This window comes from Poecilia mexicana, unplaced genomic scaffold (assembly GCF_051168715.1).
Source record: "Poecilia mexicana isolate PSO_F unplaced genomic scaffold, ASM5116871v1 scaffold_13, whole genome shotgun sequence".
Classification (NCBI taxonomy): Eukaryota; Metazoa; Chordata; class Actinopteri; order Cyprinodontiformes; family Poeciliidae; genus Poecilia; species Poecilia mexicana.
In genome coordinates, this window is record NW_028263382.1 from 14,936,509 (window position 1) to 14,947,876 (window position 11,368).

Below are 11,368 nucleotides of genomic sequence, written 5' to 3' on the forward strand. Positions count from 1 at the left end.
TCTATTCTTATGTCTATGCTCGTTAAGCCCTGAGACTACCGTTTGGTTGAGGCGACCCATAAAGATTGGTTGAGGTGGACCATTTGGTCAAAAGCCGGAGATCCGATCCCCGGGCGGAGCTCTTTAAGCCCTGTGTAGTAAATAATATATATATATATATATATATATATATATATTTTTTTTTTTTTTTTTTTTTTACTTAAAGAGTTACAACTAACAGCAGTTTAGTCTCAAACAAAAATCCCTAGTGTATTCAATTAAAATATTAAAATCAAACCATAAGTGGAAGAGGAGCATCTGAAAAAAAAAAAAAGTCCTTAATAGCACCGACATTCTCCACAATAAACCCTGCAACAATGCCATTTCAAAATCAATTTCCACTCTTTTTATTGTTTCATAGACTTCAACACACAACAGAAGAATATTTTTCTTTAGAGTCTTCCATTTAAAATATGATCCTCATTTCCTGTGCCTAAAATATCACAACTAGAATGTTTATCTTTAGTGGATTCTCATGTGCTTGTTTAAATGTGATTTCTGACTACATTGATAACCACAAAGTTCACAACTGAAAGGTTTTTCTCCAGTGTGGATTCTCATGTGTTTGATTAAATGTGATTGTAAACTACATCTGTATCCACAAAGATCACAACTGAAAGGTTTTTCTCCAGTGTGGGTTCTCATGTGTCTATTTAAATGTGATTGTAAACTACATCTGTATCCACAAAGATCACAACTGAAAGGTTTATCCCCTGTGTGGATTCTCATGTGTACATTTAAATGTGATTTCTGGCTACATCTGTATTCACAGAGACCACAACTGAAAGGTTTCTCTTCTGTGTGGATTCTCATGTGTACATTTAAATGTGATTTCTGGCTATATCTGTATCCACAAAGGTCACAACTGAAAGGTTTCTCTTCTGTGTGGATTCTCATGTGTTTATTTAAATGTGATTTCTGGCTACATCTGTATCCACAAAGGTCACAACTGAAAAGTTTTTCTCCAGTGTGGGTTCTCATGTGTTTGTTTAAACTTGATTTTACACTACATCTGTATCCACAAAGATCACAACTGAAAGGTTTATCCCCTGTGTGGATTCTCATGTGTCTATTTAAATGTGATTTCTGGCTACATCTGTATCCACAAAGGTCACAACTGAAAGGTTTTTCTCCAGTGTGGGTTCTCATGTGTTTGTTTAAACTTGATTTTAGACTACATCGGTATTCGCAAAGATCACAACTGAAAGATTTCTCTCCTGTGTGGATTCTCATGTGTACTTTTAAATGTGATTTCTGGCTACATCTGTATCCACAAAGGTCAGAACTGAAAGGTTTATCCTCTGTGTGGATTCTCATGTGTACATTTAAATGTGATTTCTGGCTACATCTGTATCCACAAAGGTCACAACTGAAAGGTTTCTCTTCTGTGTGGATTCTCATGTGTACATTTAAATGTGATTTCTGGCTACATCTGTATCCACAAAGGTCACAACTGAAAGGTTTCTCTTTTGTGTGGATCCTCATGTGTCTATTTAAACTGAATTTTATCCTACATCTGTATTCACAAAGATCACACCTGAAAGTTTTATCCTCTGTGTGGATTCTCATGTGTACATTTAAATGTGATTTCTGGCTACATCTGTATCCACAAAGGTCACAACTGAAAGGTTTCTCTTCTGTGTGGATTCTCATGTGTACATTTAAACTTGATTTTACACTACATCGGTATTGGCAAAGATCACAACTGAAAGGTTTCTCTCCTGTATGGATTTTCATGTGTGTGTCTAAGTAACTTCTTTTTTTAAATGTGTGGCCACACAATTTACAGAGATGTTCATGTTCTGCTAGGGTTCTCGCATGTCTTTTTGATGTTGGATTTTTTTTACATGATATACCATTGGCATCACAGCTAAATTTCATTTCAACATTAACTTTCCTCATTGAGTCTAGGGTTTTCTTTGAAGTAAATAATTTCATTTTATCCTGAGAGATTGGAGAACCTTTAGTTGAATGGCTCACCTTGCTGTCATTTCCCTTGTATTTACTATTTGGACTGCAATCTGGCAATTGTTCAAGTTGACAGAAAACATTATTTACATCAACTTCATCCTCCTCTTCTTCCTCCTCAATGAGTTCAGTCTCTGATGAGTTAGAATAATCTCCATGATCTTGCTTTCTGATAGGTTCTGCTGCTTCACAGTGATCTTCTGGTAACTCTCTGTGGTGCTGATGAAGGCGAGAAGACAGGAGAAACTCTTCATCATCCTCATTCATGGTTGGTGGGAGAGACTCTGGACCTTGTAGGTCAAGACCTGGACCATGTTCTTCAGGAGCATCTTCTTTAAGCAGCAACATCTGCTGAGCATCTGCAGGAACCAATGAAGCAAATTATGTACATTATAAACCACTGCAGCTTTATATTTACATCAACATTATTAGTGTTACAAACTAATGTACATAAATGTTTGACTTTAGGTTGAACTGCGATGTTGTTCGCTCTGAGGTTCACTATAAGAGCAATGCCTGTTAAAATCTGTATTTTAAGCCTGACTTTTTTATACAACTGTAGCATGTCTCAAATATCTTACATCACATAATAAATAGCAATATTTTCAGCTTTAAACATTTTTTTTCTAAAACTCGATGAGTTGGCGATCAACCATCCTGGGGCCAACTACCACCAAACTTAGTCTATTTTCTGGTGAAAACCCTGAATAAGATCAATTAACTTTTGATTACTCATTAACCGATAAATTGCATCTGTAGCAGAAAGCCGAAGAAATGATAGCTGAGTTATTTAAATGGGGCATTTTTGTTGCTAGTTTTTACTTTTTGTTTACAATCCTGTAGCCAAAACATGTTACTTTGTAGCTTGAATTGATGGATGTTATTGTGTTCATAAATTTAAATGTAAACTTGTCTCTTTTGAAAAATGTGTTTACTTCTGTTTTATGCACATTACACAGACTTAAATAACAAATTAAAACCCAGAACAAAGAAAACAAATCACTTTGGTGTGATGACATGAATATAATGAACTCATCAAGGTGACATTTTTTTGCGCTATCAATGCTCTGAATCAGATGTTTGATCCAACAGGGAATCAGGACAAAGTCACTCTGGCCTAAAGCTGTTTACAGTAATTTGCTTCATTTGGGAACTAGACAGTTTCTTAAGAGCAGAGCTCTTTAAGTTCATGAAGCTGTTGTGATTGAATGCAGACTTCCCAGACCAAAGTGCCTCTATACCCAGTTTCAGAGCTGATCAGAAAGAGAGTCTCACTATAACCATCATTTGAACAGTTTGTTCAAACTGGGTGAAGATCAGAAAGATAACCGACTTCAATCCTAAATGATGAGAGTTATGAAGAAAAAGAAAGCCAAAGACCTGAACATAATCTTCAATAGCTTTAGGAATCAGAGCTCCATTGAACCAAGAGCAGCAGAAAAGTTGAATATTTCAATGATGAATGAGGTTTGATACATTTATTTGCGTTGGGATTCAGTCATTCTTCCATCAGATAGAAAGCTAATCTGCTAACACAGACACAAACCGTTTCTCAACTTTCTGTTAAGAAGATAAACTTCAGGAAGCTGCTCCTAAACCATTACTGATAAGAAAACATACAGACCTAATCTATGCAGCAGGACTTTGGGGTTGAAATCAGCCTCCAGCGTTTTGCCTCGATGCTCCATTTCTTCTAACGGAGACCGCTCCTCTTCACAACCAGAGTGATGGGTGAACTGGTGGTGAGGTCAACTTGTAGACCCAGCTGAGAGACAGGAACCACAAAAAGAACAAAGTTAAAAAGCTACAAATCATTGTAAAATGCAATGTGATTCTATAACTCAACTATTAGGATCTTTAGTTGGTCCCAGTTATCCTCACAGGACAATAGCTGGGCTTCTTAATGTGCAGTATTGTACTTTCTACGTTTGCTCAAAACTAGAATACAGACTTCTGCTAAACTTTGGTAACCAAACTGAAATATTGAAAGTAGGGCTGAAACGATTCCTTGAATGATTCGAGTACCTCGATTACTAAAATTCCTCGAGGAAAATTTATCTGCCTCGAACCTTCATTAATTTATGTTTTATTATTTAGCGCACCATGTTCAGGCAGGGACATTACTTGCGTCACGCGGAGCTCTCACTTCCGCCTCTCAGTTGTTGACAAGGCTAAGTGTTAGCGGCATAACGTCCAATCTTCAAGTTTGGCCCGTGGGGATTCTATTGATTGATCATAGTGTCCAACTTTTTATCATTTTTGGGGAACCAATAAGCATCCTTAAAATGACTGGGGAGATACCTTGAGTACGGCAGCCTTAAATATCCCGTATAGCTCCCCCACCGCGGTAAAGCTAGCCGGCTCTGACTCCAGCCGGCCCAGCACACAATATACGAGTGCGCGGTCGCTCAAGACATTATAGTACACCCATTTACGTGCTGCTTTCACAATAAAAGCGCACATCCGGTCCTTGTTTGAGGTACTCAAATCCGGCCGCAGAATTTGCAAACAGAAAATAATATATGCTGAGAAACTAATACTATATATATATATATATATATATATATATATATATATATATAGTCATTTTTATCTTTTTCCCCTAAGTTGCCGTGCCCATTGCTGAGAAACTCTGTTTCCAAAGACTGCTACCACTTCTGGGTGACAGAGGGACAACCCTAGACCAGAATCAGAAAGTTGCAACTAGATCTGATGTATAATTTCAAAATAAAAGTCTATCAAGAGTCATTTTTTATCTTTTACACCTAAGTTGCCGTGCACATTGCTGAGAAACTCTCTGTTTCCAAAGACTTCTACCACTTCTGGGTGACAGAGGGACACCTCTAGAACAGAACCAGAAAGTTGCAACTAGATCTGATGTATAATTTCAAAATAAAAGCACTTCAAAAAAGTCATTTTTTATCTTTTACACCTAAGTTGCCGTGCACATTTCTGAGAAACTCTCTGTTTCCAAAGACTGCTTCCACTTCTGGATGACAGAGGGACACCTCTAGAACAGAACCAGAAAGTGGCAACCAGATCTGATGTGTAATTTCAAAATAAAAGCCTATCAAAAAAGTCATTTTTTATCTTTTACACCTAAGTTGCCGTGCACATTGCTGAGAAACTCTCTGTTTCCAAAGACTCCTACCACTTCTGGGTGACAGAGGGACACCTCTAGAAGAGATCCAGAAAGTGGCAACCAGATCTGATGTGTAATTTCAAAATAAAAGACCATTAAACTAGTAGTTTAGATTTATTCCACCTAAGTTGCCGTGCCCATTGCTGAGAAACTCTCTGTTCCCAAAGACTCCTACCACTTCTGGATGACAGAGGGACACCTCTAGAACAGAACCAGAAAGTGGCAACTAGATCTGATGTGTAATTTCAAAATAAAAGCATTTCAAAATAGTCATTTGTTATGTTTTTCCCACCAATTTGCCTTGCAGACGTCTCAGACGTCTGGGGACAGAGGAGACGTCACTGCACCTCAAACAGGAATGCCACTTTCAAGGAAACAACAGTATGGGCTCCGGGATTACTTCCAGAAAGCATCACCAGTGAATACAATCCACCGTGCCATCCGCCGCTGCCAGCTGAAACTCTACAGTGCAAAGTGTCTGAGTGTTTTAAGAAGAAGGGGAGATGCCACAGAGTGGTCAAAATGGCTGTGTCCCAACTTTTTGGGGATTTAGACATTGTGAAATTTTGACTCAACATATATCTCCTGTAAAATGTTACATTTACTCAGATTAAACTTTTTATCTGCCATCTATGTTCTATTACGAATAAAATATTATATGTCGCCACCTCCACATCATTGCATTCAGTTTTTATTCACAAATTGTTTAGTGTCACACCTGTTTTGAAATCTGGTTTGTATACAAGTAGTACATGTATAGGAGATTATAGAAAAATCTGTATATAAAAAAGATGATTGAGTGAGGCAGCTCTTTACATTTTCTACTTATTTGTGCATATAAAAATAAAAACGTATTATTTTAAAGGGATTTAATTTTGAAATTATAGATCATATGTGTTTGATATTTTCTGGTTGTCTTGTAGAGGTGTCCATCTGTCACCCAGAAGTGAGAGAAGTCACTGGAAACGCAAAGTTTTTCAGCAATGTGCAAGGCAAATTGGTGGGAAAAACATAACAAATGACTATTTTGAAATGCTTTTATTTTGAAATTACACATCAGATCTAGTTGCCACTTTCTGGTTCTGTTCTAGAGGTGTCCCTGTCACCCAGAAGTGGTAGGAGTCTTTGGAAACAGAGAGTTTCTCAGCAATGGACACGGCAACTTAGGTGTAATAGATCTAAACTACTATTTTAATGGACTTTTATTTTGAAATTACACATCAGATCTGGTTGCCACTTTCTGGTTCTGTTCTAGGGTTGTCCCTCTGTCATCCAGAAGTGGTAGCAGTCTTTGGAAACAGAGAGTTTCTCAGAAATGTGCACGGCAACTTAGGTGTAAAAGATTTTTAAAAAATGACTTTTTTGAAGTGCTTTTATTTTGAAATTACACATCAGATCTGGTTGCCACTTTCTGGTTCTGTTCTAGGGTTGTCCCTCTGTCACCCAGAAGTGGTAGCAGTCTTTGGAAACAGAGTTTCTCAGCAATGGGCACGGCAACTTAGGGGAAAAAGATAGAAATGACTTTTTTGATAGGCTTTTATTTTGAAATTATACATCAGATCTAGTTGCAACTTTCTGGTTTTGTTCTAGAGGTGTCCCTCTGTCACCCATAAGTGGTAGCAGTCTTTGGAAACAGAGTTTCTCAGCAATGGGCACGGCAACTTAGGGGAAAAAGATAGAAATGACTTTTTTGATAGGCTTTTATTTTGAAATTAAACATCAGATCTAGTTGCAACTTTCTGGTTTTGTTCTAGAGGTGTCCCTCTGTCACCCATAAGTGGTAGCAGTCTTTGGAAACAGAGAGTTTCTTAGCAATGGGCACGGCAACTTAGGGGAAAAAGATAGAAATGACTTTTTTGATAGGCTTTTATTTTGAAATTATACATCAGATCTAGTTACAACTTTCTGGGTCTGTTCTAGAGGTGCCCCTCTGTCACCCAGAAGTGGTAGCAGTCTTTGGAAACAGAGAGTTTCTCAGCAATGTGCACGGCAACTTAGATGGAAAAGATAAAAAATGACTTTTTTGATAGGCTTTTATTTTGAAATTACACATCAGATCTGGTTGCCACTTTCTGGTTCTGTTCTAGAGGTGTCCATCTGTCACCCAGAAGTGGTAGCAGTCTTTGGAAACAGAGAGTTTCTCAGCAATGGGCACGGCAACTTAGGTGGAATAGATCTAAACTACTACTTTAATGGTCTTTTATTTTGAAATTACACATCAGATCTAGTTGCAACTTTCTGGTTCTGTTCTAGAGTTGTCCCTTTGTCACCCAGAAGTGGTACCAGTCTTTGGAAACAGAGAGCTTCTCAGCAATGTGCACGGCAACTTAGGGAAAAAAAGATAAAAATGACATATATATATATATATATATATATATATATATATATATATATATATATATATATATATATATATATATACATACAGTGGTCCCCAACCTTTTTATTACCACGGACCGGTCAAGACTTGGAAAATTTTGCTGCGGCCCGGGGGGATGGGGAGGGGGGGGGGGTTAAGGATAAGGCTTCTGCATGTTGGTGTTTCCGCTAAATCCTGAATATACCCAACCTGAATATACAACCTGTTGAATGTGACAAGTAGCCAATCAGAAAGCGCGGTGACATCAGAACAGAAGGGGAATCCCAAACAGCTGACATAACGCGCAGCTGTGAATCCGTGGATATCGGAGATGATATGTGAAATATTTATTATTATATGTAAAGGTCGTTATTATATATGTTTATGTTTAATCAGTTAAAAATGTTAACTATGAAAAAACATAGTCGCCTCCAAAACATAGTGCAGCAAATAGAGCGGCTGCTCTCGCTGTCTTTTATCCACCGCCTTTTCTTTTTGTCTCTTTTATCTCTTAACTTAAAATGAGTCCGCAAACTATCACTCCGTGTTTGGTTATTCTAAATTCCCGCTATATTGGGGGTTTTGTGGCTTTTCTTCTGGAATCGCTATGTTCCTGACTGGAATCGGTTCGTGTTGCTCCTGCCTTGGACACACGAACCGATCGAACCTGTTGTACTTTTATCAGCTCTGTGGTCGCAGAGGTTTGGAGAATCGGCCAACAATTCATAAATCTTGCCGTCTAAACCAGACTTAAGACTCACAAGCTCTACTCATCTCCTCTCGACCACTGCCCAAACGCTCTCTGACTCTGGTCGCTATGGTAACGTTTACATATCCCTTCAAAATAAGATGCAGATACGCCACAAAACCGAGCATTTTACTTTCGTGAAAATTTTAACTCACGATAATGACTAACGGGAGCCCTGAGCTTGTTTCTCTGGAACGAGATGGTCCCATCTGGGAGTGATGGGAGACAATGACAACCAAAGTGTTGCTTATTTCCACAGCCTGCTTGGTCTCTATGTGGTGAAGCAGCTTGAAGCTTCATTCCCTCATTAGCAGCCGGTCGCCGCATGTTACACAGAGCGGCTTAATGTGGTACTCACCTACCGGTCCGGGATAAATCCATCCTCCTGTCTCTTCTCTGGGCCTTTTCCCCTTTGCAAAGAAACTTTCCAAAGACACCTTATCTGTTTCTTACTCATTTTGATGCTTGTGGGCTCATTGTTGGTGCGCAAGTAACTGAAAGAATCCGGTTAAAGAATTTTCAAAATAAAAGATCCTCCAGACTCAAATACATGAAACGGAAATATTTAATTATTTCTTGCGCGGCCCGGTACCAATTGGTCCACGGACCGGGGGTTGGGGACCACTGTATATATATATATACACATATATATATATATAGTATTAGTTTTGTATTAGTTTCTCAGCATATATTATTTTCTGTTTGCAAATGCTGCGGCTGGATTTGAGTAGCTCAAACATAGACCGGATGTGCGCTTTTATTGTGAAAGCAGCACGTAAATGGGTGTACCATAATGTCTTGAGCGACCGCGCACTTGTATATTGTGTGCTGGGCCGGCTGGAGTCAGAGCCGGCTAGCTTTACCGCGGTCCTCCACCTCGTTCTTACGTTCGTCCCCTAGTCTATTTCCTCCCCTTTACCCCCATCTTATATTCGTTCATTTGCCCTCTCCTCCCCCACTCCAGGCGACATTTCCCGTTTTCAAACCCAAAGCCTGACAGGTATGGGGCAAGGTCAGAATTCATCTATGAAACTCACTGAAGATGAATGAAACTAAAAGCTTGATTACAGACATGTTTTATAAGCATATTTGTGAGCCTGCCTCTTTATTATTAAATTCAATAGAATTTCAGATTTTTGTATAACATTTCTTCTGGTTAACTTAGAAAGTGAGCTATTATTGTTACAGATTAGTTTACTAAACTCCAAAGATGCAAATGTTAGGGATGCTCAAATATGAAAAATTGGACTGCAATTGATAGTAACACTAGTATTATGCCAAATGTACCAATATTTCATTTTATAATTTTTTTATCCGACTACTAAAATATTTGTTTACAACATCCCTAGTTGAAAGCTTACAGAATAAGAAAAAACAATAATTAAAACTGAAAAAGGACTAAATAAATTAGATAAAATGACAGAAACATAGCAGAGGCCTCTGACTGTACAAGCAACATCCAAAGAACTAAATTACACAAAAGCAGTTATTTAAAGCGTGTGGAGGAACTTAATGAATTATTTCATCAAAGTTTTAATTCCACAGCAATATTTCAGCTCACCAGGACGCTGGAGTTCACAGACGATCCCACAACTGATCCTCAGCAGGAAATGGCCGCTCTGCGTCGCACTCAGCTCTTCTTCACCATCCGTTTCTGAAACACACCATCCTGTTAAAATACTGCCTGCTCAACACTTTACTGCGAAGGTACAAACATGTTTCAACAAACTATGAGAATATTTACCGTTTTCTTACCAGAAATATCACCAAACCATGAAAAGAGGGACGCGTTGTCCCCGCATGACCTAAGATGGAGAAACAGGAAATCCTATGAAGTTTCTTCTTCCTCTTGCGGTTTTTGCGGGTTGGCAAAAAGAAAAAGAAAAAAAAAACTTTCCGGTGTGCATCGCCGCCACCTACTGGTGAGGAGTGTAGGTATATATGGCAATTTTATTCAATTTGCAGAGAGAAAATTATATACTTTTAATTAGGACTGTCAGTGTTAGATATTGAAACAAATACTGATAACACTCATTTCTCGAGTTGTTTTGTAGAAAGTTTTCTTAATATCAAATCTCACTTTCACCTTTTCAACTTTTTAAGATAAACAGCCAGTAACTTTCATTGTCAAACTGCGGGACTTTGCATAGTATTAGGTTTTCTCACACATACAAGTATTGCATATGTCTATATATTTTATAATATATTATGTCTTTTACATGTCTCACGTTTATGAGGAAAATATATTTTTCATAAATACCATTAAGCTAAAAATTATTCATACTCCTTCCATTCTTATGTTTACATTCTAAATCAGTTTCCACTCATTAGTGTCCTCTAGCTCAACACACACAGCTGAATATTTTTTATTTGTTTTGATTTGTGGTTCGTGATTCGTGAAAACGTGATTAAAGCTTGATTCGTGTGCCTGTCCTATCCCTAAAGTAACACAACTAAAATATTTATCTTTGTCGACTCTCGTGTATCTGTTTAAATTTGATTTCTGGCTACATCTATCCACAGAGATCACAACTGAAAGGTTTCTTCCCTGTGTGGACGTTCATATGTGTGTTTAAATCTCCTTTCTCCCTGAATCATTTCTCACAAACATCACAGCAAAATGTTTTCTGTTCTAGGGTGGTTCTCTTGTGTGAGATTATATTTGATATATAGATAATACGTTTGTTTTACAAAGATCGCAGCAGTACGTTGTGTGGCCTGTGTGGATTCTCATGTGTGTTTGAACTTGATTTCAAGATATATCAGTGTCCACAAAGATCACAACTGAAAGATTTTTCTCTTGTGTTTCATGTATCTGTTTAAACTTGAGTCCATATTTACAGTGGATATGGAAAGTATTCACACTCCTCTACATTTTTCACTCTTTGCTTTATTGCAGCAATTTGTTAAAAATCAAAAAAGTTATTTCTCATGAATGTACACTCAGCATCCCATCTTGACAGAGACAAGACAAACTTAGAAATCTTTGCAAATTTATTAAAAAATAAAAACTGAAATATCACATGGTCATAAGTATTCAGACCCTTTGCTCTGTATTGAGTAGAATCACCCTTTTGAAGAAGTACAGCCATGCGTCTTTTTGGGGTGTGAT

The 11,368-nt window shown here is 37.9% G+C and overlaps 1 protein-coding gene across 2 annotated transcripts; it reads right to left on the bottom strand.

The window, feature by feature from the left end:
* Positions 1-362: 362 nt before the first annotated feature.
* Positions 363-10,334, bottom strand: LOC148155783 (uncharacterized). Of its 2 annotated transcripts, XM_088011728.1 has the most exons (4): positions 10,012-10,334; positions 9,818-9,910; positions 3,632-3,772; positions 363-2,366 (listed from the first exon to the last, which is right to left on the bottom strand). In XM_088011728.1, exons 3-4 carry the CDS (start codon positions 3,693-3,695, stop codon positions 502-504), a joined length of 1,929 nt encoding a protein of 642 aa, XP_087867854.1. In that variant the 5' UTR covers positions 3,696-3,772; positions 9,818-9,910; positions 10,012-10,334; the 3' UTR covers positions 363-501. The 2 variants fall into 2 exon arrangements, with proteins under 2 accessions (XP_087867854.1, XP_087867855.1); XM_088011729.1 differs by having other exon boundaries at positions 9,818-10,334.
* Positions 10,335-11,368: the final 1,034 nt, after the last annotated feature.

Coding starts and splice junctions, on each gene's coding strand:
- LOC148155783 (XM_088011728.1), bottom strand. CDS start 3,695: ATGGAGCATCGAGGCAAAACGCTGGAGGCTGATTTCAACCCCAAAGTC. Junction 2,367..3,631: donor AGTCCTGCTGCATAGATTAG/GTCTGTATGTTT, acceptor TGGTTCCTGCAG/ATGCTCAGCAGATGTTGCTG.